The 26948-nt window shown below is 36.0% G+C and overlaps 5 protein-coding genes across 13 annotated transcripts in view; 2 read left to right on the top strand and 3 right to left on the bottom strand.

Moving 5' to 3' along the window:
* The first annotated feature begins 17 nt into the window (after positions 1-17).
* On the top strand, positions 18-3532 carry Atg1 (serine/threonine-protein kinase unc-51-like protein Atg1). Its single transcript, XM_066739797.1, has 12 exons — positions 18-421; positions 507-599; positions 665-715; positions 787-856; positions 930-1341; positions 1421-1735; positions 1798-2064; positions 2129-2382; positions 2462-2830; positions 2943-3070; positions 3136-3271; positions 3343-3532. Exons 1-12 carry the CDS (start codon positions 332-334, stop codon positions 3414-3416), a joined length of 2259 nt encoding a protein of 752 aa, XP_066595894.1. The 5' UTR covers positions 18-331; the 3' UTR covers positions 3417-3532.
* Positions 3533-3669: 137 nt separating this feature from the next.
* On the bottom strand, positions 3670-6069 carry Tspo (Translocator protein). Its single transcript, XM_066739814.1, has 4 exons — positions 5925-6069; positions 5701-5857; positions 4544-4756; positions 3670-4185 (listed from the first exon to the last, which is right to left on the bottom strand). The coding sequence occupies exons 2-4, from the start codon at positions 5806-5808 to the stop codon at positions 3988-3990; spliced, it is 519 nt and encodes a 172-aa protein (XP_066595911.1). The 5' UTR covers positions 5809-5857; positions 5925-6069; the 3' UTR covers positions 3670-3987.
* A 6-nt stretch (positions 6070-6075) lies between these two features.
* On the bottom strand, positions 6076-9207 carry LOC136781093 (transmembrane protein 120 homolog). 3 transcript variants are annotated; one of them, XM_066739807.1, is made up of 7 exons: positions 9028-9207; positions 8841-8940; positions 8400-8518; positions 8164-8322; positions 7992-8084; positions 7700-7917; positions 6076-7610 (listed from the first exon to the last, which is right to left on the bottom strand). In XM_066739807.1, exons 2-7 carry the CDS (start codon positions 8907-8909, stop codon positions 7198-7200), a joined length of 1071 nt encoding a protein of 356 aa, XP_066595904.1. In that variant the 5' UTR covers positions 8910-8940; positions 9028-9207; the 3' UTR covers positions 6076-7197. The 3 variants fall into 3 exon arrangements, with proteins under 3 accessions (XP_066595904.1, XP_066595903.1, XP_066595902.1); XM_066739806.1 differs by having other exon boundaries at positions 9015-9207; XM_066739805.1 differs by lacking the exon at positions 9028-9207 and having other exon boundaries at positions 8841-8982.
* Positions 9208-9673: 466 nt separating this feature from the next.
* Positions 9674-13604, top strand: LOC136781139 (A-kinase anchor protein 17A-like). Of its 7 annotated transcripts, none has more exons than XM_066739882.1 (9): positions 9674-9974; positions 10127-10236; positions 10482-11151; positions 11506-11654; positions 11722-11929; positions 11993-12166; positions 12238-12364; positions 12426-12530; positions 12755-13604. In XM_066739882.1, the coding sequence occupies exons 3-9, from the start codon at positions 10549-10551 to the stop codon at positions 13459-13461; spliced, it is 2073 nt and encodes a 690-aa protein (XP_066595979.1). In that variant the 5' UTR covers positions 9674-9974; positions 10127-10236; positions 10482-10548; the 3' UTR covers positions 13462-13604. The 7 variants fall into 7 exon arrangements, with proteins under 7 accessions (XP_066595979.1, XP_066595978.1, XP_066595980.1 ...); XM_066739881.1 differs by having other exon boundaries at positions 10490-11151; XM_066739883.1 differs by having other exon boundaries at positions 10500-11151.
* Positions 13605-13738: 134 nt separating this feature from the next.
* The window catches only part of SK (small conductance calcium-activated potassium channel), a 35966-nt gene continuing 22756 nt past the window's right edge, over positions 13739-26948 (bottom strand). Inside the window, exons 7-13 of the mRNA XM_066739877.1 lie at positions 26814-26909; positions 22593-23014; positions 22062-22197; positions 21876-21986; positions 21579-21706; positions 21316-21385; positions 13739-21231 (exon numbers count right to left, since the gene is read on the bottom strand). Of these exons, the coding sequence (XP_066595974.1) occupies positions 20566-21231; positions 21316-21385; positions 21579-21706; positions 21876-21986; positions 22062-22197; positions 22593-23014; positions 26814-26909 (1629 nt within the window). The 3' untranslated portion in view covers positions 13739-20565. The remainder of the gene's footprint in view (positions 21232-21315; positions 21386-21578; positions 21707-21875; positions 21987-22061; positions 22198-22592; positions 23015-26813; positions 26910-26948) is intronic.

Here is a 26948-nt window from a genome sequence, read left to right on the forward strand (position 1 = left end):
ACTACTACACCACTTCTTAACTGTTTATTCTGAGAGCTGGGCTGTGGATAGCTGGGAAAATTCTGTAGTGATTTGTTTGTGTTTGATTAAAAAATTACTCGTGTTTCTCTTGACACTGAACCATCACTAATGTAAGAGCACAAGACAAAGAATGCAACAGCCAGAGATCGATTGTTCTTCGTCAACAAACTGTATTGCACAGCCCCGTATCGATCTTTCTACGGGTAATGCATTTCCTACGTCATTTAGAATGTATTTGTAAACTATTGACCTTGTTAAATCGAGATCGGTAAGATTTCTTAGCCTGCCGAATCAGAGATTATCCAGAATTATGGAGATTGTAGGCGATTACGAATATAATACTAAAGACTTGATCGGTCATGGTGCGTTTGCCGTTGTTTTCAAAGGCAGGCACCGTAAAGTAAGTCCCCTACATTTTTTAAACAGTCGACGTGTGATTTTCTTTCTCCTCATAATTATTCTGTCATTTTTAATTTTTATCACAGAAACCAAATTTTGTTGTTGCCATTAAAAGTATCACAAAAAAAAGTTTGGCAAAATCACAGAATCTACTTGGTAAGGAGATCAAGATATTGAAGGTAAGTAATATGCTTGAAATATATAGCTCAATATGGAATTTTTATTATGCATTGACATTTCTTAGGAATTAACTGAGCTTCACCATGAGAATGTAGTTGCTTTGTTGGATTGTAAAGTAAGTTATTCTAGTAGCTTACATATTTTAAAATATAGTTTATGATTATCTAATTTATTTGGTAAATTTAGGAATCTAATCATAATGTCTTCCTGGTCATGGAGTATTGTAATGGAGGCGATTTAGCAGATTATTTGGGCGGTAAGCATTTTTGCAAATATTAATTATATAATTAAGTATCAATAACATTAGTTCTATTCTCAATTTTATTTAGCAAAGGGTACTCTTTCCGAAGATACTATCAGAGTGTTTCTAAGACAATTATCTGGTGCAATGAAAGCATTGCATGCAAAAGGAGTAGTACATAGGGATCTTAAGCCACAGAATATATTGCTCAGTCATAATTGTGGCAAATCTTGCCCACAACCTCATCAAATTACATTGAAGATAGCAGATTTTGGATTCGCAAGATTTTTGCGAGATGGAGTTATGGCTGCAACTTTATGCGGATCACCCATGTACATGGCACCAGAAGTTATCATGTCCCTGCAATACGATGCTAAGGCAGATTTGTGGTCTTTAGGAACCATAGTTTTCCAATGTTTAACTGGAAAAGCTCCTTTTCAAGCTCATACACCACAAGCTCTAAAATTAATTTATGAAAGGAATGCTAATCTAGGTCCAAAGTATGTTAATATATTATTGTAAAGGGGAAAGAAAATGTTGAGAGGGAAAACTGATTGAAGTTTTATGTGCATATTTTAGAATTCCTGTCGGAACTTCGCCAGAATTATCGGATCTTTTGATGGGCTTGCTGAGACGCAATGCCAAGGATCGTATGCCGTTCGATGAATTCTTCGGGCATCCTTTCTTACAGGGCATTAAAGAAGATCCAAGTCCAATTACGATAGAGCTACCAGCATCGCCTGGTGCACTAGTTGTATCGGAGGGAGCTGCAGTTATCACCAGATCAGATCAAGAAGCGAACAGTCCGTGTTCTAGTCCTGATGAGGACTTTGTACTTGTACCGAGCGATCTCAGCAGTGACACAGATAATAGCCATAATCCACAGCAAGTTAAGTAAGTAGGAAATTTTTACATTGCGCAGCGCCGTTCTATAAATTTCTATATCATTTTCAAAGGTACATTAAGCAAACTGGTAAAGACGCCGTGAGTCCATCGAGACCAAGTTTCCTACCAATTTCCGAGCCGATACCAGTTCCAACACAAAAGAATAATCAACAGCTTCGGTCGCCTTGCTCTGCAAGATCGAGTACAAATGTTGTGCCTCGCTCTCAACCCATTAGCATGAAACGGAGTGCGGATGCTTATAGAGCTCATGCTCCAGATATTGGCTCTCTTAGTCCTCCCAGTGTACAATTTGTTATTGGCACACCACCTGGTAGACGGTAAGAATAACTAAGACTATAATTTAGTAGCTTTAAAATTACATCCCGAACGTAATTTGGTCAGATTGAGCGAAACTCCACCACCACCAAATACCTGGCAAGTAAGTCCAGTGGCAAAGCATTCTCACTCATCCAGCGGCTCATCACCGTTGAGACGTTCAATGGGAAATAATAGTGCATCATCTCCATTGCTCTCTGGCGCATTAGCTGTATTGGGGTCTCCAACCTCCAAAACATTTCAAGATAATAACAATACACTTAGGCATTCTCCAATAATTCCATTCGGTACAAGGGCTGTTACTCTTCCGGAGATATCTGGTTTGTAAATTCATTAGATCACTATTTCTGTTAGAGTTTATTTGTCCAAGTGTATTGGAATAATTATTAAAATTTACAGAGACCGGTAGCTTTCAAGATCTTTTCCCAGAATTTAATCCAACGTTTACGGATGATCATCCAGTGACGTTTATCGCTCCGGAATTACCAGAAGAAACGCTATTGGAGCGAGAGCACAACGAGATACTGGCAAAGTTGAATTTTGTTGTGGCACTGTGCGATTGTGTTCGCGAGGTAGCCAAAAGTAGAGCGTGCCCATTAAACAGCGCTTTGGAAGGGCTCGATTCGGCGAATAATACCGCAACTAAGAGGAGAGCGGAACAAGTCATACTACTGGTAAAAGCTTTGCAATGGCTCAGTTCGGGCTTAAGCCTTGCGACGCAACAACTAAAAGCAGGGAGACTGCAACCGACGACTAATGTTAAAGAAGGTAATGACTTTTAATCCCTGGCAATTGACGCAAGTAGATCTTTAATAGATTTGCGAATATATTTTTCGCTTTCCACATTCATATCCATATATCTGAGGCCAATTTATTTCAGTTGTGAGTACGATGAACGAGAAATTTCGAGTCTGTCTTACGGAATGCAAACAGCTCAATACTGCGGGACTTCTTCGACAAACGGGAGCCACAGCTGATAAAATCCTGTACAACCATGCGATCCAAATAGTACGTTTGTATATTTTTAAATAAACTTAAATCGTAATAAAAATTATGAGCTATTGTTTGTTTAGTGTCAATCGGCAGCGTTGGACGAATTATTTGGAAATCCTGCAGAATGTTTCCAGCGATATCACACAGCACAGATACTTTTGCATTCCTTATCTCAAAATGTCAGCCATAGTCAAGATAAGGCTCTTCTCTTAAAATGTAATTATTTTCTAGTGAACCATTTCCTCAATAGTCGTTTCCTTTAACTCTAATGAAAAGTTGAATTTCAGATAAAGATGCTGTTGAAAAACGCTTGTACGTTCTTCAGCAACAAGGCTACATTTATGCGACAGATCCTACGTAGCGCTTATGATATCCGGTTACAGAGTTCAGCGCAAAATCCACGACACCAGTGCTATATTCAATATCGTTATTGTGCAAGCTGTTTTGCCCTATACTGTGCAAGAAACACTAACTCGTAATATCATACGAATAGAACATAAACAGTAGTTTTGCATGCTAATTAAACGAATGCCGAATAAAGTAACGGAAACTATATGAAGTTTGCACAAAGTACAGAAAGTTCAATCATACGGAGCAGTGAGAAAGTAAATTCCTCGAATTTATTTATGATTTATTAATAACCCAACAATTGATGAATATATATATATATATATATATATATTGTATTGTATACGCATGATTGACAGACTAACATTTAATTCATATCAATGAATAAACGTGTATTCTAATTGGCAATGTGCGTTCAATGCAAGGCACGTCTCATCAAACATTAGTGATGTAATGAATATAAAATATATATATATATATATATGTCTTGCTGTATTTTACAGACAGACTTTTTTTAATACTACGTAAACATTGTTCTAAAAAACATCGAGGCCCACTTTAATCTATGTAATTCTACTATAAAATTATTTGGTTTTTGTTTGTTCTATTGCTGGTGATGACGAGGACTTATTATCCTTGTAGATCACATAATTCAACATAGCAGCAAGAGAAGTCCATGCAAAGTATGGAATGGTCAAGTAACCGGCTGTATGGTTTATATGGTAAAACGCGATTCCCATAGCTGCGGTACTACCCCATAGTACTAAAATCTCATATAGAGCCTGTAAAGGAAAGTATAATATTATCGAAACAACTTTTTCATCTACCGACAACTTTTGTATAACACTTGACTTTTTGACGTCACATCGAAGCTATAATGTTTTACCGTAATATGTATTCTCTTATTGATGTAAATGAATAATCAACGCCAAAAATAATTTTGGTAAAACGTTATCAAAATTTAACTTTTTAAAGGCATAGTGCTGTAGTAAGCCTTAATGATTAAAATTAATTCTAATATAAAAAAGCACGCGCGATCTCTATCTAAATGTAGAAAAATGTTAATTGTGTTATATAAAGGCTATTGGTAAATGTCTGGAGTCATCCTAATAAATGACAATTGATTAAGGAAAAGTTTACCAATTTTATATTGTGTGCTCCAAAGAAAATTGGCGTCCATGACCAATTCAATGCTAGATTTACCCCATAGAGAGCAAGGGGTATCGTAGCCCCCTCAAATCCAGGTCCATCTCGCCAAACCAAATATGATGAGTAGCCAATTGTACAATAAATGCTTGTCCATATTGGAGCAAAGGCCCAATTAGGTGGTGTCCAGGATGGCTTTTTTAGAGACTATTAAATGTAAGTTAACGCGGGTTTTAAATAAAGACGACAATTTAATACCAAGCATAGCATCAAATATCCCTGTTCTAATTGTTTTCCAACTGAACTATCATGTATTCTCGCGATTGTAATCTAACTGATAGGAATGATATATCTGTGACAAGTAATAGTAAGCTATAAAATAGAGCTAGAAAACGTTAAATTTTTAATGTTTCAGGAAAATCAGACCTAAATTAGACAAATTTGGAGTGAAATTAGAAAAAAGATTTCAATGATGTAACTTAAAAAATATGCTTCACGTATCACTTTTCATATCTATATACATTAGAAATAATTTATTTTCTCATTTGCTTTACAAGTAATTTTGCGTTATCGAGTATCGTTAAGTTTGTATTCATCTGTACTATACAAATAAAAACCAAAGATTATTTCATTCTTCTGCCATATAGTAAATTAATATTATTTATTCCTTTTCACACTCTCTCCTTTCAAATAGTAAGTTTTCCATTAGAGCATTTATGCTGTAGTGAACGTTTAACATTAATAAATTACATTATCTTTAATCGATCAGTTGTGCAATGAAAACTACTGTACGATTATTAGTTTTCATTTTCGTAAAGAAACTGATAACAGTCAAGTGTCTTCTACAAGATTAGATATTACAATGAAAATACATTTTTTTTTACCAATCTCGTGCATAAAGTTCGAGACCGAATTTTAGGATAAAATAATCACAAATAACGTTTCGTTTTCCTTGTATGAGAATGCAGAATTTTTGTCTTAAAATAGCTATGACATTGTGTTGGGAATCGTGGTAAATAATGTCAAGAGTTACATACATTACAGGAGCTAGCCGAGCAAAAAACAGAATGCAATCTTATTGATTGGAGCGAATTGTGTGCTGATTATATAAAAATAAAAAAAGGAAAAACAATGAAGGATCATGTTATTACCTGGTACCAAGGATTGAGATTTTGTCGGGTAATATAACCGCCTATCAAACCACCGATATTTGGATGTATAGTGGCTACAACGATAGGCCAGGATATTTTTACTGGCATTTTTGCAAACAATTGATGTATCCTCAATGCCTAACCTTAGCCTGATACCCTGTAATAAAAATTAATCTTTATACCGAACTACACTATAAGATGTGTCAGTCAATGATCGTCAATACCAAACGCCTCGGTCTTATTGTTGCTGAAGGCCTGTCGTCGTGTAGGTGTAGACCCGTATTGCTACGCTGCTTTACTAATGTTATTTTACTACTCCAGTCCGGAGAGAGAGAGAGAGAGAGAGAGAGAGAGAGAGAGAGAGGGAGGGAGGGAGGGAGAAAGATAGTACATACTGCCTATTGTACTTGTAATGTACTACTTAAACGTACTGTTGCTTTTACATGTACTATAGTATCTGACATTGATATCTGCATGTGTGCAAAATACGCGCTATACACATTACGATCATATCGTATCTTACCGGAGTAATCAATTATTCGTTTGTGTATTAGTAGCCAAACTCACTTAAATATCGTTTTCATACAAAAACAATTGAATATGTCCGACAATTCAAATTATTAATAAATAAAATATCATTTTTGTACATTATTATAATACAAATCATGACGGATAAAGACTAATTTATATTTTTACTCGAATAGTCGCAAAAAAATAACATTGTTATATTGAAAAAATAGATATTAAATTAATTCACCATATTTGTAGAAACGATTAAAGTATGCATCAAGTTCATGCAATTACCGAATTTGAGTAATGTGTTTTAACAGTGTTCCTTATATCCTATACTTGCAGGCTGTACAACTACTTATCGTTAATACTTTCGCACATCATACATAATAATAGAGTACAAAGAACTTCAGGTGTTAGTTGCCAGTAAGTTAGACCATTATCACAAATATGACAGAATGTTAGGCGAATCTTTTATTTACACTGACATTTTAATAAATATATACGTTAAAAACAAACAATTAATGCTCTACAGTAATTGTTGGTACCTGTCCCACTTTTATAATTATATTTACTTGCGTCTATTCGATAATAATATATAAATAATATAAGCCTTAATGAGTACACAAAAAATTAAAAAATAAATGTGTGCCTCTTCTATGAAATTTAAGTTTGCAACAGCATATACAAATATATGCATATATTTGAAAATAGTCCTACTATTTTTATACGAATTCACCTAATCTTTTTAAATGCATGACTAACCGCCCCAGCCGCACTATTTTATCATCACCAAAAACTACGATACCCCATAAATGCTCTGTAACTAATCTTCTTATTGAAGAGTATTTAGAAAAAGGTTCGTAAACAGTAGGAGTGTGCATCCGACATGCTAATAAATATATAAAATGTTATAAATGGAAAATAAAAAAAAAGATGTTTAGAACATACGCCTTGTTGTAGGCAGATAATGTCGCATTAGCATTCTTATTCATTCTTGTTAGGTTTATCTGCATTATCCAAAATAGGTTGCTTTTCTTTACGCTCCGGTTTTGATAAGAAAACACCAGGAAGATGATCTCTCATTTGTTGTCGCAATTTCTGCGGTATAACCATAATCGTCGTCGTCACATTTCCTAGAAAAAGTATTAAGAACATAACGCTGAGTACAGGAACATGCCATGTTGCTTCTGGATGTGAAACCAATTGATATAATATATAAGCGTTGTAAAGCTGGAACAAATATCCAGCGAATAAAAATGGAAGAAGAAACGATAGACCCCGCCACATCCAAGAATGAAAGCCTTCTATCGTAATATCCATATTATGCCTTTCGCCAAGGGCCTTCAGACGATACAACACGCCTCGCTGGTACCGAAATTGTAAATATTGGACGATACCTATAGGACGTAATTTTTTATATTATTCTTTTACGTTAATTAATGTAATAAGATCATATAAAAACGATCAAAAGGAATATGACACTTACTGATGTACATGTTAAACCACATGAACTGATTACGAAAGGCATACCAAGGGCCCGTATTTGGCCATACCAACAAAACGCCGGATACGACGGTCGATAGGAAATGATGAAAACGCCACCAGCCTTTAATTTTTGAACCATTCACTTTTAATATACTTTCACGTATCGTTAGAGTGCAATAGTACCAAACCAAGACAAACATAAAAACAAGTTCCAGAGACCTAGACAGAAAAATTTTTAATATTTCACAGGCATATATGATCAATACAGCATTAAAATGGAAACCTATTGTCACCTTCTATTAGTTAGTAGATTAATGACAGACAATGCAAATCCAATTACAGACAAAATTAATTTAAACTTTTCGTATTCATCTTTATACTTGAATCTGAAAGCAAAAGAATTATTGTCAGTTAATATCGTCGGTTAGTACCTCAATAAAAATATGATTAGTGTATGTCGCTTACTTGTCATTTTTATTTAATATAGATACATTGATATTTCCTAAAATAATTTTTAAATACGTTCCATTAGGCCTTGGTAAAGTTTGTTCTACATCGTGCAACTGTTCCTCTCTCCTTTGCATAATATCTTTATAACGATTACGGGTCTCTGAATCTTTTATACTGTAAAATTAACACAAATTGAATTAAAAATAAATTGCATATATCTTATACATTTTAATAAATTCTAATGTGCTTACTTTTTAAGTGATTTTGACATTACACTCATTCTGTACCTTTGATGAACAATTCCATTTATACATTTTGATTGAAGCTCACTAATTTCTTCCAATTTTTGAACATACACCCTATTTAAATTCTGAGAAAAAAAAATTAAAGAATTAATTTCCCTTGAGTTTACTATAAGTGCAGATAATATCTTTGATGATACAAAAAGGAAGCTGATAAAATATGATATTTATGATTATCGTGTTTATTGTTTCTCTACATAAGATTAAAAATTAACAGAACATAGTTCAAATGAGGGTACAAACTTCAACGACACTTTCCAAATTCCAGTACCACACAGTTAGTATTATTGGAGTATTTAGAATTGATATACATATTACTAGAGGATTGTGAACTTAACTAACCTCATCTAAATTAGTAGTTGATTTTATAATATAAACTTGATAGCTCACCTCTAATTCTTTATAATCGTTCGTGAGATCGTCCCAATCCTTCACGGAAAATTCATCCTCAACCTCCATCGTAGTTAAATTGAAAAGAAACTATCAAGCGCTGTGAAAAGGGGGAAATCGAGAAATATAAATATGTATAAGCAAGCAGTGATGTTAAATTATTCTACACCTTACCTTTTACACTTACACTGTTAAGTCAGGGGTGCTCATAAACGATGCGCGTGAATGCGCGATGGCTCAATCATCACCACTGATTTTCTCTTACCAAATATCACTGACGAATTAACGCTTTCTAGTTTCTATACTCATGTCAGTGATTGGGTTGGGGTGATTGCCAATTGGCTTATGGCTGGGCAATCACTGACGAGAGCTTCTGATTGTGGTCGCCGCACCCCCATTCAGCGGTCAGCGACTGCGTTTAGGTTCGAGCTGGTTCGAGAGACTCGAGAGCGAAACATCGCTGTTAACACTATACATATGTACTTTTTTTTGCATAGCTTTTACGAGTGTAGAAGTATGTTACATATACATTTAATAGTTTCGCGTCAATTCCAAAGCTTTTATTGTTAATATAAACTGTCGGAATAATTATAACAAATTGTACCACTCGTAAGCACCATTAAAAAAATAGCGTTAAAATGGATGTGAATTAACTTTCACGTAAACGTAGTCAGCGCTAGCGGAATAAGAACGTTGATTGCGGTGACCAATCACCGACGAGAACACTATACATACATACATACATACATATGTAGCCCCTAGCAGCCCCTAGCCTAGTGCCTAGAGTAGGGCCTCCTACCCTCCTAGGGGCCCTACATACAGGTCCAGTTAGATTCAAGCCAAGTAGCTGCAAGCAGCTGCAAGTAGCCAACTGCCAAGAAGACTGCTGTTTATTTTTCTTTTGCTTAATTAAACATTAAATTTCTGAATAATTTGGATTATTGCCCTATTCTGATCCATTCACTTTTCAGACATACCCAGAAATAGTAGTAAACAAATAGTCATAGTGAAAATCTGTACATCGTGGTAACTTTTTTATAAATTGTTGAATTGTATAAATCATGTAAAGGAGTGATCTACCGAGATATATGGACGAAGGGAGTAGGCTTGAAAAGCAACCTCTTTACTGAATAGGTTTCATTTTATCCGGCTTTGCTTGAACTTTTCTGTTTAAAAGTTACAAATAATTGCTTCTAATAATCTCCAATAATTTCTTTTTCAATGATGAACAATGACAAAAAGATAAATGATACTAACAGTAGCGAGGTTGTTAATCCATTTCGAAGCTGTAGGGATCTGAGTGATGCTGTGCCTCTCTTCATACCACGATTACTCTATTTAAAGCCAATTGCAAAAGTAAATGTTTCAGTTAATCTTCCCCAACTAAGGATACCAGGTAAAATATTAGATGATCGTCCCATATTCTTATTTGTTAAATTACATACAGTATATCAGTTCATAACTATTTCTTTACAAGGATATTTTTCATTGCAATAAAAGATTAAAACTTTTATTGTATTATATATGCTAGAATTATCGGCTGTTATTGAATACATTCCTAATGTTCAAATTAAATTTTCACAACAGATTCAGGGAAATGACATATCTATTTTTGTGTAAATAATTACATATTGATTTTAGTATAACAGACTTTTACAGAATCTTAACTGCGATATAAACAGGAAAAACAATTTCGACATGGGAGGTGATGGAAAAAATACGTTCTTTGATATTACCAGACAAGTTTGCTTCAATAAAAGTATCAAAAAGTACATTGGAATTTATTCGATTGGAAGGAGACTTACAAGACAGATGCAGACTTCAGCATGTGCTTGCAAGACTGGATTGCCAGAAGTTGAATTTAGCTGGCTTCCCCAATTGTTTAAAAATTCGTGCAGTAGAGGCAAAGGATGACTTCCCCACGAGACATACATGGGACTCATATTTTAGAGATGCGAAACATATGAATGAATTAAAAGCTGGGGAACGACCAGATACCATACATATAACTGGTTTACCATTAAAGTGGTTTAGCGAGGATGGATCTGATGTACCAAGTGAATTACTTATAACTAAAATCTTTAAAAAATGGGGAGCGTTAAGGAGGGTCGATGTACCAGCTGCAGATACTTATCGCTCTAGAATGAGATTAGAAACAAGGATACAGAAGTTCAGCTATGAGGATGGAATATTTTTTGATGCATATATTCAATATATCGAATATGTGGATTTTGTACGAGCAATGGATGCATTGAGAGGAATGAAACTGCTTAAAAAGGACAGTCATAATTCTCTTACTGCCTCTATAAAAGTAAGATGAAATAATCTACTGATTCCATGTCTTTTGTATTTTCATTCAAGAATGTACCTCAATTATCTTAAATTGAAATTATAGAAGGTAGCAATCAACAATTTATTAAATTGTATACAAGTTTAAGGTTAGATATAGTTTTATGACAGAGTAGAATGTCTCAAAATTTATGCAAGGTGATTCATATCACTTTATATTCTCAGCCTTAAATGAAACCAAAGATAACATCCTGAGATTTGTAAACTTATTTTTGAAAGTTTCTTTGGAGGTTTTCTTCTAAAATGCATAGTTCTTGACAAATTTGTATTTATAAATTAGAATATTACATATATCCTGTTTTAATAATTTGCTTAGGTGGACTTTGACAAAACAAAACATATGAGTGACAGCTCTGTTGCGCATAGAGATTTTGAAAGGAAACGTCTTATAGCGCAAGATGCCTTAGCAGCTGATAAACTACGAAGAAAGGAAGAAGCGGAAGCACAGCATCTGGAGGAATTAAAGTCAGTAATACTTAATATATGAATACAAATAATTTTTTTTAAACAAAAACTGTTTTTACATTCAAAGGAAAAGGGAGAAAGCTGAATTAGTAACGCGAGCTAAGCGTCGAGATTTAAGAGAAGAAAAGCGTAAGCGTAAAGCTTTAACTATTTTTCGTAAGCAAGAAGAGGATAAAGTTTCTATGAAAATAGCTAGGGAAGAAAAGAAATTAATCAAAGCACAGAGACAGCTAGAAAGTATACGTTTATTAGATGAGCTTTTCGATAGAATAAAAGTAAGTGCAAACATTTAAGTGTTTATTACTACTTGTATAAATAATTTTATTTTATTCCTTCAGCTAAAAGTTGAAAACAAAGAAATTAAGTTAGATCAAATAACAATATTGAATTCAAAGAAAGGTGAACAATGTGTGGAGAGTTCCATTAAAGTTAATTTATCCAGCGAGGCTAAGAAAGATAAGAAGAGTAAAAAAGTTAAGAAGAAAAAGGATAAAAAAGGCAAAAAGAAAAAGGCTCGTTTTTGCTTTATATTCCTACATATGTATTTCAAGTGAATAATTTATTTATTTGTTTCTTAATATAGAAAAAACAGAAAAAAGACGCTGGTTCAAGTTCGGAAAACGACTCTAATATTACGGATGATGAGAATAATAAACATAGGCTTAAGAGTGTATTAACAAAAAGTGTGTCGCGTCCGATTGGAACTGACGGTAAGATTATAACAATTAAATCTTTGAATGTGTGTGTTAATTGAATACTTTCTTTTTACAGCTGGTAGTTCTAATCACTCAATGCTAGAGTGTGATTGGTATCCAAGATATTCATCGCCGTGTATACCGTCAGTACCATTGATATATTTTCGCGGGAGACGAAAAGGTACGGTAAAAAAGATTTTAAAATCAATAGTCGGTCCATTTAAAAATAAGCATTTTAGATGATGAAAGTTCATTAATGTTTTTGTGGCTCAAAGGAAAAGTGGGCCCCTTTAAAGTGTTATTAAAACCCCCAAGCCCTTTCTAGATTTCTAGTGTTGAAACGAATTAATCGCAGAAATCCTGTTTATACTTGTCTCCAGAACAGTTTATTATTTTAATTTGCAGGCAGATATATGCTCCGAGGACGAGGTAGAGGAATGAATTGGTGCGGTGGGCATAACCTTAATGCTCTACAGAACTTTAACCCACATTTATACGATGAACAATATTATCAATATTTCGCCCATTTAGCAGGCCAAGACTGTAAGAAAGATTCACGATCCCGATCGCGAAGTCGACGGAGTAAGTCGTATTCAGGAAGAATGTCAAGATCGAGAACAAGAACACGTACAAGATCAAGATCGAAATCCAGATCGAGGTCTAAAACCAAAACCAGAATGACGTCAAGACACAGGTCCAATTCCCGTAAAAGAAGTAAGTCTAGGAGCAGATCTTATACAAGAAGAAGAAAGAGGACATCCAAATCTAAATCAAATTCACGGTCAAGACGAAGATCTAGAAGTAAGAGTCGTAGTAGATCTCAGAGTAGTTCGAGAAATCATCGTGAGAAGCGCAAGCGATACACAAGATCTTCCTCAAAAGTTAAAATTACACGAGCTAAATCGCGCTCTGCATCCCCTTGCAAACGATCTAGAAGTAGCTCCTGGTCTTTACCACAATCTCCTGATAGAAGAAGAAGTTGCTCTTGGTCGAAAACTGCGGACAAGTGTGAACAGAATTTGGGTGATAAAGTGCAAAATGTGGAAGAAAAGTCTATTGAGATAGAAGCTGAATCACAACAAGCTGATAAGATTATTTTAACTTCCAAGTGAGAAAACTGGCATTTCGTTAATATATACGATACAATGATAATGATATATTTGTTTTGATTAGACTGAAAAAGGTCTTGAATTTGTCTTTCATTATAAATAAGATGAATAATAAAAGGAATAGGGAAACTTTCATGTATCATACACGGCTTAGATTTTTGTATATATCCTTCTTCAACCTTATTACCTACCGAGAGTATCCCTGAATGAACCTTAAATATAAAAAGATACATGAATCTTATTATGGAAATATACACACTGTAAGATCAAAATATATACAATGCCTCTGAAACTCTAGTATAACATTTAAATAGAAATACAAAGGTATGATAGAAAAAATTATGAAATATATATTTAACTTGGACTTGAAAATTTATTTACCTTCAGCTTGGAAATAAGTTACGTCATATAAATATTTCAATTATATGTAATACTCACTCGCTTTGCTAGTGTTGAAAATTGGGTGGTAGCAGCTTATTATTGTTAGACTTGCTTCTCATTTACATCATTCTTACTGCCACCTATGTTAACTCTTCCTATAAGGGTTGGAGAAGTTATTAAATAAATAGGCTCATGTCCGCTGCTTACATTAGTGCCGTACGCAAACGTTTTTTTTCGTTCTTGTTTTCTTTCTTTTTTGTTTAAAAATATTTTCTACATTTGTCATCCCTATGCTCGTTATTTACATTTTACTTCACTCGTGTTCCTTTTAAATGGTTAATCAATTTTTATCGTCAACGCTCCTATATATATATATATGATATCGATCTAACGGAAGATTTCATCATCCTGATCAATTTTCTTACATGGAAAGCTATAATTAACATATTCTTGGCATCTATATATTCCTGATTATAATCTTTCTACCGCTAAGGTATTTTTTAAGTTGATTAGATACATTGACTACTTTCAAGATTCGTTGCGTGAAAATTGATTCAGTAAATTAAACGCTGCAGACGATATATCATTTCTCTTCTTCTGAATTTCTATTTATTTTTCAATTTAATATCTTAATTAATCGTGGTATAGAAATAACAATATAAGGATAATATTAGCATCGTTGTGTAACATTTTTCTTAAGACCTCGCTAAAAAAGTGTGACTATAAAACAATATTGTATATATTATATAATATATATATATATACATTCACGCGCGTGCGCGCACACATATTTTTATTTAATTACTTTTTCTAAATGAATACTTTAATGATATTATCTCTATCGCCTGTTCTAGTATATTGTACATTGTTTCTTTTAAATCCTCAGTGTCATATGAACATTATGTTGCTTATATATATATATATATATATATATATACTTGACTTTGGATTGATTCGTGCGATTCCGAAATACCTAGAAAGGGTAAGAGATATTAAAAAGAATTCTCTTATCGAAATCTTATGTCTAGCTAGGCGTTCGTTTATTATAAAGTTATTGAGATATTAAAGATTTATTATTTAGTTCCAGCCATGTCTCGCCTTAGTCGACACGATTTCTTCTGTCTGGGAAATAAAGCGGAGATGATTCACCATATGCAGGTACACTTATCGCGGCTGATCGAAAGTCGCCAAGGAAAAAGAGTTTTCAATCCTTAATCATTTTTTTTTACAATAAAGGCAAAACCTAAAAATTGTATATAAAAGATCTTTCCTTTAAAAATCCCTTCTCCTTTTTAGATTGTTTTGGTTGGCATGAATTAATCCCTTGAAACCAGTAATACGCATATTATTCTCAAGCGAAAGTAGACTCTCCTTTTTATAATCAATTATATATATCTATGTAATCATATTAAAACGCGTATAATCCTTGAACATTGTTATTTATATATATATATATATAATCTTAATAGAATTCACATCCATCGTCTTATTCAGAGGATATAACAAAACCCTGTGTACGATGACTTTTTTCGTAATCCATATATATATATATATATATATATATATATAGGTATAATAGACCTTTTATAGGATCTTTTCGCATTGAAAGGCCACATAGAAGCAACTGCTTTAGGCAATCCATTCATATTTTAAGTTATACTTATTATTTTAATTTAAGTTGTGAAATTTGTGAATCTTGATATTTTACCAAATTAGGGTCAAGTATTACTATTGTTTAATATATTCTAGGTGTATTTCACAAATGAGCCAGAGATATTAAACTCCACGCATTCATTGTTTTAACAAAAATCATGTTAAATTGCTTCATTATTGGCGCTGCTTACTCTTTGCGTACTTTCAATGAAAAGTATACTAGGTCGTTTGAAAGCGCATTTTCGAATTATACACTTGCTAGATATCATCAACATCCTATCGATTACGATACTATATACACGTATATAGTATCGATGAATAATTTTTGGTCATTTTACGTAACGATTAAACGGCGACAGTTGCTGCATCAGTAACATTGGTAAAGGTTTTGTAATAAATAGCTTGAAAGATAAAACCGTTTAAACGCTACTATATTATTATTCATAAATAGTAGTAGTTGTAGCAGAATATATTAGTGTTGTGTGTGTTGCAACAGTAATAATAATAACAATAGCAATATATAGTAAATAATTATACGCAGTTTATATAACTTTAATTCTTGTACAAACCGTTGAAAGGCGCTCCTCGCCCGCGATAAGCTGTTTTTTTTTTCTTTTCTTTTCTCTCCTTTCTTTTCTTCTTCCTTCCTTTCTTTTTGCGCTTTTGATCAACAGACGATATAACTGATGCTTGCTATGCGTAATCGAGCCTCGTATATATATATATATATATATATATATATATATATATATATTGACTTATCGGCACGCCTCGGACTTACTCCCAGCAGATTATCTTGCGCGATGCGAGATTCATATTCGAGGGAATACGTCGAGAGAGGCGTTCAAAACGTATAGCCACCTTCTGACAAGTCGATACACAAGAGGCTTTATATGTATATTATAGTATATCAGTGAACGTAATTTTTGTTTTCTCACGCATATTCATACCTGAAATTCTTTATCAAAAAGCGATATACACTTTCTTAGAGGGCAGGAAAGTAATGATCGTGATAAGCCCTCGCAAAATCAGGAACAATTATTTTAACCAAGAGAGAAACATGGCTAAAATTATTTTAACGTCAAGTGTATCGGTAACATCACATTCCTCAACTAATGAGCCAAAAGTCTCTCAGCAACACTTTGTTATTCTACGAATCTTTAGATTGGTTTCATGCCTAATTCATCGATTAGAGAACGCGAACGGTATATAGACAACAAAACAAAACAATGAGATAAAGTGATTCCTACATGTCCACTTATAATATCATATAATCCTATTGACATCCTCATAGAATGTTGTTAAATTGCCTTATTGTAACTTTAGAAATATAATTAATTAATCAATATATGTTTTTTATTTATACTCTATATGTGTTATAAATTTCATACTTTATCCGGGGGGTTAGGTAACATATATACACACACTCCACTACCTCCAAGATAGTGCGACGAAGAGATTTTTGCAATGATAACTATTATGTTACTACGAGTAATTATCATCCTTCGAGTAAACTTGAAAAATTGGTCAGATTTCGAGTTCAATGCCTACATGCGAATTAATGAAAGATATCAAAAGAAGAAGCATATTAGTCTTGAAATAATCTCTCATTGAACGTATATGTATATGCGTATATGTATATGTATGATGTAATAGAATACGAGTTTAACATAGGCTGTGCAACCATAAGAATCATTGACGCCGCGCGCGAGTATCGTTTAATTTAGTCTAGCTAGGATATTATAGATATTTTGCTTTATAGCTTCACATTGTTGCGTGCGAGGAAGAATTTTCGTTTGACGAATTTTCTCTCATTGTTACTTTACTTCAACCTTTTTTTGCTTTGTTTTGTTTCTATTTGTTTTTTGTTGCTGTTTTTTTGTTTTTTTCCTTCGTTTGTTTGTTTTTTTGTGGTTTTTCGTTTGTTCGTTCAATTCAACGTCGTTACTCTGGCTTGGACGCACTCTCTTACAAATCTATCGCCAAAGAGAGCACAAATATTCCCTCCCTAATAAATTCATTACTATTATAATAATATAGGTATAAAGAAAAGTTGGAAAAAAAAAAAAAAAAACAATTACGCGTTGCGTAAGTTGAGAAGTAAATCAACAATATAGTTAACAATCGCGCGCGATTAGTGTGATTTATTATATTAAATGTTGATAATATTTTATCGTATATTTATGAAATTACTTTCTAAATCACTTTTAGCCCTGTATCAAAGAGACTAATCGATTTACAGACCCGCAGCCTAGTTTCACTTAAACGGTAAGCGTACGTGCAGCATAATAGGCGCGTTGGAGCACAATGACCCTGTCCCTGTGAACAATGTCAATTGTAGAAACGAAGTTTTGTCAACTGAATTGGTCATTTGCCTAAATGCCGTCTAATATTTACACGCTTTGCGAAATTCGTTTGATTAATTTCTAATTAAAATGGTCGCTCGAGCTCTCCGTGAGTGGCGCGCACACTAACCATACACGCACGCACGCACACAATAATAACTGGCGCTTTCTTCGGAAAAGAAGCGCTGCACAAAACATACGGGGGTATTATACGTATACCTTTTGAAAACAGACTACAGCTTTAACTATCACATTTTGCGTATAATACTTGGTTTGGCAGGATCATAGAGCACATAACTTTTACAAGCGATCTATCGAATATTGAGTAGTTGCGGCTAAAACGAAAATATCGCGTAGCGTAACGCGTAGTTTGCTTAATTTTCTGTTTGGATCGTTAGTCATGCTATGCAGATTTTTGTACGTGGTAAATGCAGTATATCGTTTTTATTGGCATTATTCACCGATATAGCTCAAACTTGTAACTCTTGAGATTCTGAAAGGTTCATTTGTAAAAGCAATCAAAACGCTGTGACACCTTCCAAAGCCATTTGCTTTCCATTCATGATCGTGCGCCGTATCAATAAATATTTTTTGTTAAAAGATACACACATTTACTTATACAATATTGTACATGTGTACATAGGTGTTAATAGCTATTTATGTAGAACTGGCTTCTCTATTTATCTAACATTCCATAATTTGAGACTGTTTTACTTGGCATGGTCTTCCTGGCACTATAATGCACTTTTAAGAAATCTATATAAAAATATTGTAGAGTTGTGTCGAGTCCGGTATGTTAAGTTGCGAGAGAGAGAGAGAGAGAGAGAGAGAGAGAAAGAGAGGTTTTCGAAAAGATACATCATATGTATACGGTAGAGTAAGATAGGCGTTGTGGAAGAGAAGAGCTTGAGAGAATTTTTATATTTTGTATAATTGTGTGACATTTTGGTCCCACTTTTCGCGTCTTGAAAGAATTCCGCGAAACAATGCTTTCGAAGAAAAAGAAATGACGGACAAGACAAACCAGGTCCCGATTATTTCTTAATCATTCTTTTCTCTATTTTCGTATCTTTCTTTCTCGTTTATCTTTGAACTAGAGTCATCAGTACCGAAACTAGTATATGTATATATATATATATATAGTATATCTTCAAGATACATGTTACACTAGAGAGGATCAACTCTTTTCATTTACGGCTGCGCATTAGTACAGTGTATTATTGAAGAAAAAGTCATGAAATATCGATTAATCTCATTCTCTTATCGAGACCGCTTTCTCACCTTTCTTTTATATAGTATACGAGATACTCGCGTACACATGCCCCGTGGATTTGCACAGTGGAGTTGACGCGCGCGTCCAGAGTAAAAAATTCCCCCCCTTTGGTAGAAACATAGCCCTATGAATACCCGTGCACCATATACTGTATACGTTAACGCGATTATTTTCTATCTTATTTTACCTACGGACGTTAAAGTGGATAAGATCACTTTGCATACTCCTTCATTTCTCTGTCTTTTCTACCTTTTGTTTTTCAGCACTGTCTTTTTATCTTTCAATCGTGACTCTTAAAGCTCTTATCGTTCTGCATTTAATGAAATTAATAAGCTAACGTAGTGTCGAGCGCTTTATGGGTGATGAGTTAGCTTGGTTAAGCGCAATCCCCATGCACTCTCGAACTTGCAATTGTCAGCTAGTTTTACAGATATTTTATTGCTTACGATAGTAAATGCATGTAGCTACCACTATCAGTGACCAGCAATATCCATCCTCTCGCGAAAGTCGTGCTACCAGTTAATGTTATAGTTTTTCTGCGTTTTATCTAATACAAATTGTGCGACAATATGTTAAAAGCACTTTGTTCAATGATCATATAGCTTTTCTCGGAAAGAAATGTCTACACTTTGAACATGGTCAGAAAGTATGTTTACTGCTTATAAGTGTAATTCAGTACAGTAGATAGATATTAGGCAAGAGGGATTTGGAGAAATGCGATGCATATAGACGTTGCTTTAAGAGCCACTAAACTAATCGAAAGAAGAACTCGTACGTTTCTCTTCGCGATGCTCATTGTACGAAACCGTTGGCGCTTACACGAGGTGTAAACAGATGAAGAAGAAAGTTTTCAGGCACGCAAGTTGGGCAGAGACGCAGCACGCAGCGCGAGTGGAAGAAGCCACGTCGTACCCTATAGAGTTAGAAGAATTAGACCCTAGCCCTCAACGCAAGCTTTTTGTGTCCTTTGGGAGGAAAGGCCATTCTTAAAACGTAAGGAATTGGACCCTTTTTCAACGAAAGTGTCACACGCTCGTTACTATATATATATATATATATATAGCTGCAAGCTATATACGCGACGATAAAAGTGAATGAAACATTTGTGTTATCCACCAGACGTTGATATTAATTGATCAACGACTCTCTAAATGGCTACATGACTGTAAAAAATAGATTATATCCCATTAAACGAGGTAAACGGAGCTTTTTAACACGCGTGTCTCTCACTCTGGAACTCGAACAAAGACACGCGCCGTGTTACGCAACACGAGACGAGCATGCTTGAGGGAAACGCAAAGATTCTTCGAGGTTTAACCCTAGAGGATGAGGGAAGGTACGACGCGCGACGTAGATTGTATTGAGAAGGGAAAAGGGAGGGAGAGGAGAAAGATTCTCACTCGACGAAGAGGAGCGAGTCGTCTAATACGAATGCTGCGGCTGCAAAGACGAGACTCAGCTGTGCGCGGACGTATCGGAGCCCTGGCTATTGCCAAGACCACCCATTCCAGCTTGAGAGGCGAGTCTGGTAACGGATTGAGAAGTGTTGGTAGTAGCGAGCGTGCTATGAGCGAGACCGCTGTGATATCTTCCGGCGGCGGCGGCGGCAGCAGCGGCGGCGGCGGCGGCGGCGGCGGCGGCAGCGGCTGTTCCGGTTTCCGGTACCAAGTGTGGCGTACGACTGGAGACGGGCGGCAGTACCGGACTAACCGGCCAGGGGTGAAGCGACATCGTGCTGGGTGCGTTGGGAACGCTTCTCGAGTGTGGTAATAACGCTGGCGGATTGGACAGGCCGACAAAGGGGTGATGATGGCCGGAAACGTTGCCGCCCGACATCCCTAAGCCAAGACTGTTCCCGGCAGACGCCACGCTGGCTCCGCCGCTGGACGCTATGGCAACCGCCGTATCCGGATGTAAGAAATTTCTTCGCTGTTCCATTCGTTCCGCGTGTTGAGCCAAGCACCTCGTCAGCTCTTCCGGCAGAAGCTCCAGTTGTCCGAGCATCGTGCTCAATTTCTCTTCCAGGCCCACCAGTCGATCTTCCAAACCTACCAGCCGCTCTTCCAAACCATCCTGTCGTGTGCTCATGTCCGATACAATCTCGTAAACCGTATTCTGCGTCTGGATCAATCAAAAAACCACCGGCTGTGCCTTCAAACAGTCTCAAGGCTTGATAAACAGCGCACACACGCTTTATATTCTCACCTTGGCCATATCGGTTATCGTATTGGCATTGTCCATTAATTTTCGTTGATCCATCTTTACTTTCCGTAACCTAAACATATATTCTGCGTTAATTACGAATAAGGGTGAACCCTACCAAGTCGGCTTAACTTAACCCAGAGTTAAAGTGGTATAGTTAATGTAACGGGAACTATACCACTTTTTAACTCTGGGTTGAGTTAACCCGACTTGGTAGGGTTCACCCTAAATACGAATGCTTTACAAATAAGGATCGATATACTCACGAATAAATTGCTAAAAGGAATTTCCGTTGGTGCGTTCTCACGCGACCAGGATTAACGCGCTTCACCAGACGAGTGTGCTTGTATATCAGCCAAGTTTCTCGCAAAACATTTGCAGCGGCATTTTTGAGCTTTAAGGGAAAAAATGTACGTATACAGTTGCTATATACTACATGAGACAGAGAGAAAGAGAGAGAGAGAGAGAGAGAGAGAGAGAGAGAGAGAGAGAGAGAGAGAGAGAGAGAATGCTGTTTCATGCCCCCCCCCCACCCACCCCATTAATGGAATAAATTCTCTTACCCTTTTCGTCAATTGTGTATCCATCATGAAATTGTGAACGTGCTTCTCCGCTCTCGTTAACTCTAGCTTTCTCGACACTACAGCCACCAAGAGCGCTGTGCAACCAGCTCCCTGCAATGTTAATTCATAATCGAAAGAATGGTTTCCAGTAAAGAGATGAATGTGACTGAAATGTCTCGAGCTTACCATCATACCGGTAGAAACAGCTATACCACGGCCACAATATGTGTTGGGTACAATATCACCAAATCCGACGCTTAGAAATGTGATAGCGATAAGCCACATGGCGTTGAGAAGATTCGCATGCTCCTCGTCGTGAAACCTTTGATGCAAATATTATTTATATGGCACAGAGCGTGACACTTGTGTGTGTGTGTGTGTGTGTGTGTGTGATTGAGATAAGGAGGTAGGTAGAAGATGGATTCTCTATAATATTATATAATCATATATTGTATTGTATATAAATCGCAGATTAAACCTTTCTTATTAAGTATATATAAATGTATGTATCTTTGACTAATGACAAACGGTATACATGTCGAGCGAAGGAAGAAATTGCGATTTCGGGAAGATAAGTTATATGCATTGGGTAACGGTATATTAAGAAAATTATCTCGCGTGTCATGTGTGAGAAAGAGAGAGAGAGAGAGAGAGAGAGAGAGAGAGAGGGAGAGAATTTGTGTAAAGAGGGAGGGGATGGAAGTATTAGCAGCTTACCTCTCGCATTGCCTGAGGGTCCACGAGGCGATGATCCAGAGGGAAACCATGAAGACCAAGAGAACGGTACCAGGACATATAGTCATCAAAGTCTTCAAAACAAATCTAGTGTTGAAGTTGATGCGATTCAAGGCTCCTATGCTACGCGAGGAAGCATCGGTAAAGAGCTTCGAGTGCAGTAGCATTACACGGCAGATGAGGTAGAGTCTGAGGAACATTGGTAGTGATAACGTGACGTCGTATGGCACCCACTTGGAGCCCATGTCACCGCCCTTGTTAGCCAATTTGGTCGTCCATAGGAAGTAATACTCCCCGGGGATCGGATGAATCGCGCAAATCCCTAGTTCTATGGAGATTTGTGAAATCCTTTGCCAAGTCATTGCGATGCGCCAATCATCCGCGCAGTTATCGATCATGAACAGCTGTTGGGGAGAGCGTCGACAATGGAGGCATTAAAACATATCACAAATTATGTAGCATTCATCTACATAAATAGCGATTAATCGAGCCTAAACTTTTCCAATCAGTGAGTAAACATTCGTGCAAGAGAATACATACTGTGAGCTAATTTCTGATAAACTATAGACAGTATAGGAGCAAAACACATCCATGCATGCAATATATATATATATATTTGTGTGTGTGTAGATAAATATACAAAAGTTAGCCGTGTCGAGCAATATTTTTCTACTCGTATTTCTTGGGCCTTTTGCTCCTGAACTCTTTCTTTTCCAATTTCATATATGTACCGTAATTTTCATACACACACACACACACACACACACACACAAGGCGAGCCTTTTTCCACTTATGCCTGTCAGAAAACGTCCAAGCTGCCAATAATAATGTTGTAAGAACGCTGCGTGCAGCAGACATGATGAATCGTTCGTAATAAATTCGAGTAGTGTAACGTCGGCGGAGCTAAAGTTCGCATCGAGGCAGCTGTTTGGGAGGCTTTTCCATAGAGATCTCTGATATAGGTGAGATAAATCTCTGAATGCAAATCATTGATAAACGACAGTCAACAGGTTGAAAGGGGTCAATGACTCATTAGAGTTTAGAGGTGCAAAGCTGGAAGAGCAAATCTCGCTAAACCAACCAAGCCAAAGCATATACACACTGGTCTATCATTTTATAATATATATATATATATATATAGGTATAGTCCGCAATGATATCCATGATATAAGGCAGTTGTTTTCATTATCTCCTTATTGCAGTTATTTTAAATTTATCAAATTTTCGTTTGGATCGGTCATATACACAGTTGCGCATTCGACGATGACTATATGCTATAATCGTAGTACAGCTTGGTTAAGATTAGGTGAAATATTAATAAGGTGGATGGGGGGAGGGGGGAGGGGGGGAGGGAGAGAGAGAGAGAGAGAGAGAGAGAGACTATAGTTGTGTGCTTTTGCTTGACTCCATACATTTGTAATTGGTGGTTACAATCACGTCCTTGACTAGTGCACGATTCCCTAGTAGTAACGCGACATCTCCTATTGGCCGCTTCAATCACGTCTGTAATTCTATCTACGCATAACTGGATGCAAGGGCTCTGCTACACGTCGAACTCAAAGTATCGGTTGAATATTTCTAGACATCCTCCATGCTTCTGTAACATTCATTTAAATAGAGAAGAATTTTCAGGCTGTTGAAACTTTGTAAACGCGATATTAAGTGTGTGTGTGTGTGTGTGTGTGTGTGTGTGTGGGCGTGCGGACATGCCCGCGCTTGTGGTAGTCTTTTCGATAAGAAAAACAGCGTTATTAGTCATCGTTACGGAGGGGAGAGTCAAGATCTTAAGATCGAAGAGAGGTTGATTGAAAAAGAGTAATATAAGGGAGGGGAGGGGGGGGGGGGGGGTGGAGGCAACGTGTACACAGAGCAGGGGAAAGAGGCGAGGACAAGGAAAACCTATATACGTAGAGAGGATACACTTGTGCACCATGTGTTAAAGAATTAACGTCGACCCTTATACGAGTACACGTTTTAATTTAGTTTCAATCAATCGTTTCGATTTTCCGCGTTATCACAATTTATGATGATTAATGTATACTATGTATATTTCAACGAGGAAAAATCATTGAACGGATGTTTAATCTGTGGTATATATTCATATTTTCAAGTACACAGTATGGTTCGAACCGCTTGAATTTCTCATTAAGGCATCAGAGAATGCTAAGGACACACACACACACACACATACAAACGTGACTTTATTGAGCGACACGATATATCTTGCTAGCTTATTTGTCGATTCCAGCCCCCGTTTCATTTGCAATGCTTTGCCTCGTATGCCTGCATTATTAACTGTCAAGAATCATGACTGCTGAAACTGACATACTCATCATTACTGAAAATTGCGTCGACTGTGAAAAAAGTTTGAGAAAAAATATCTGTACGCACACGACACACACTATACTTTTGTTATTCAATCATTTCGTTTTCTAATCGATTATCCACTGTCCCAACAACAATTAACGCTTGCCTCACTGCTTGCGCAAGCCTCTAATTTGTCTCTATTCACTGTCTTCCATTTCTCTGCTTAATCACCTTTGAGAGTACAGCTTTGCATATTGCAGTCGATGGAGAACAATGGGGACAAACAGAAAAAGAAAAAGAAAAGAAAAGAGAAGAAAAGAACACGTGCCAAAAACGTGCTTTAGTATCATTAAGAATTTAGCCCATATGATTTCGAGCCAGACAAACTCTTAAAGTTTCCTCAATTGGATATATAGTAATGGACAGCTGCAAACGTCGGAAAGTGTCTCTCCTCGCTATTCTCCAGCCTAAATTTAAGCATCAACTAAAACATTGATATCTCAATGGTGATCTTCACGAGTGCTTATCGAGAATATCGCATGATGATTTTTGACAAAAAACTATTCTACTATATTCACTGGAAATGGAAGGAAGGACGGATATATCGCTCTCTCTTAGAATTCTCTTCCCAATCTGTCCGTACAGTTGTGGCAATTTGGTATAGGGGAAGGTAGCCCAAAGCGGGCTACTTAAGCTTTGTAGATCAAGAAAACTGCGTTTTTAATTGATAATCAAACATTCTCGGTGTCATTAGTCAGGGTAATTATCTGACTATAAAGTAATAAAACAATCAACAACATTTAATTTCATAATTTTTGTTTATGCAAAGAATAAAAAAAAGTGTTTTTGACCCGCTTTGCCCGAGAGTACACTTTTTAGTTAAATAATTATAACTTTTAAGAAAATTATCCAAAACAATATTTTCGCATATTATTTTAAAGCTAAATAACGCTGGTTCGAAATAGTATCAAGAATAAAGAAATAATTATAATACTTTTTAAATGATCTAGAAAAAACTAACCTTTAAAATTTTTATCGGCGTCAACAAAACTGATTTAATTGCCACTACTTTTATAGAATACGTCTCTACCAACGAAATGCTACTAATTTACATTCATAACTGTTGTATCAATATCACGAAATCAAAATATTAACACTTATTGTTTACATAAAAGTCTAAGGACAGTGACCCGCTTTGCCCGGGCTTCCCCTATCTGTTTTAAATAGCTTTACTACCATATCCTTATAGAGACACTTTTGCATTTTTCACCAACAAACACTCTGAATCTCTCCCACATACTACTACCACTACTTCCATCAGCAAACATTATGACTGATTTAACGCATGGCATTCGGATGCGAAGAAGCATATGTATCCAAAATTGCAATAAACGAGAAACTGAGCTGCTGTTAAAACCTTTTCTACGGTGTCGCGTAGATAGTTGCTGCATGTACACCCATAAAATTTAGTGACATGTCAGTTGTGTCTAGTAGTATCCGTGAGGCAAATAATAATAAGAATGTATAACGGAAGAAAGAAGAGAGCGATAGAATGAGACTAAAGTATGAAAAAGTTGGCAAGTTGATCGTGTTGACGAAAACAGAGCAGTAGAAGAAAATCGATAGCAGTGAGCTACTGGTTTTTTTTGGTTCGCTGTGTGTCCGTGTGTAGACCTACGGTGTAGAAATAAAAGCTAATGCAAGCTTTGTACACAGGCTGACTACTGGAAGAAAACAAGGAAATAGGAGAGAGGAAAAAGGAAAAAAGAGAGAAAAAAAAAAAAGAGTTGTGCCAATTGTGTGCAGCAGGCAAATGAAGTATTGCATAGTGTACATATTATATATACAATTCATGCCTGTGCTACCGCAACAAACCATACATGTCATTGTACCTACCTGAACTTCTAAGGCATGGTATGCAAATATGAGGCCGAGCAGTATCACAGTAGACACAGAGATCAGGGTTTTCAGGGCTGTCGAGTAAAAGGAGGCCTAAAACAATGACAATAAGATAATTAGAAAAAGCTTTGA

Source organism: Prorops nasuta, unplaced genomic scaffold (genome assembly GCF_024137725.1).
Source record: "Prorops nasuta isolate Cenicafe-Biocafe unplaced genomic scaffold, Cenicafe_Pnas_1.2 PNAS00021, whole genome shotgun sequence".
Lineage (NCBI taxonomy): Eukaryota > Metazoa > Arthropoda > Insecta > Hymenoptera > Bethylidae > Prorops > Prorops nasuta.

Excerpts from the sequence above, each read along its gene's own strand:
- Atg1 (XM_066739797.1), top strand. The coding sequence starts at position 332 with ATGGAGATTGTAGGCGATTACGAATATAATACTAAAGACTTGATCGGT. Across the intron at positions 600-664 it reads AGGAGATCAAGATATTGAAG|GAATTAACTGAGCTTCACCA; the intron begins GTAAGTAATATG and ends GACATTTCTTAG. Across the intron at positions 716-786 it reads TTGCTTTGTTGGATTGTAAA|GAATCTAATCATAATGTCTT; the intron begins GTAAGTTATTCT and ends TGGTAAATTTAG.
- Tspo (XM_066739814.1), bottom strand. The coding sequence starts at position 5,808 with ATGCCAGTAAAAATATCCTGGCCTATCGTTGTAGCCACTATACATCCA. Across the intron at positions 4,757-5,700 it reads ATCTCAATCCTTGGTACCAG|TCTCTAAAAAAGCCATCCTG; the intron begins GTAATAACATGA and ends TACATTTAATAG. Across the intron at positions 4,186-4,543 it reads GAGCACACAATATAAAATTG|GCTCTATATGAGATTTTAGT; the intron begins GTAAACTTTTCC and ends TTTCCTTTACAG.
- LOC136781093 (XM_066739807.1), bottom strand. The coding sequence starts at position 8,909 with ATGGAGGTTGAGGATGAATTTTCCGTGAAGGATTGGGACGATCTCACG. Across the intron at positions 8,323-8,399 it reads ATGTCAAAATCACTTAAAAA|TATAAAAGATTCAGAGACCC; the intron begins GTAAGCACATTA and ends TTAATTTTACAG. Across the intron at positions 8,085-8,163 it reads ATATTAAATAAAAATGACAA|ATTCAAGTATAAAGATGAAT; the intron begins GTAAGCGACATA and ends TTTTGCTTTCAG.
- LOC136781139 (XM_066739878.1), top strand. The coding sequence starts at position 10,062 with ATGATGAACAATGACAAAAAGATAAATGATACTAACAGTAGCGAGGTT. Across the intron at positions 11,655-11,721 it reads CAGCATCTGGAGGAATTAAA|GAAAAGGGAGAAAGCTGAAT; the intron begins GTCAGTAATACT and ends TTACATTCAAAG. Across the intron at positions 12,365-12,425 it reads GCGTCCGATTGGAACTGACG|CTGGTAGTTCTAATCACTCA; the intron begins GTAAGATTATAA and ends TTCTTTTTACAG.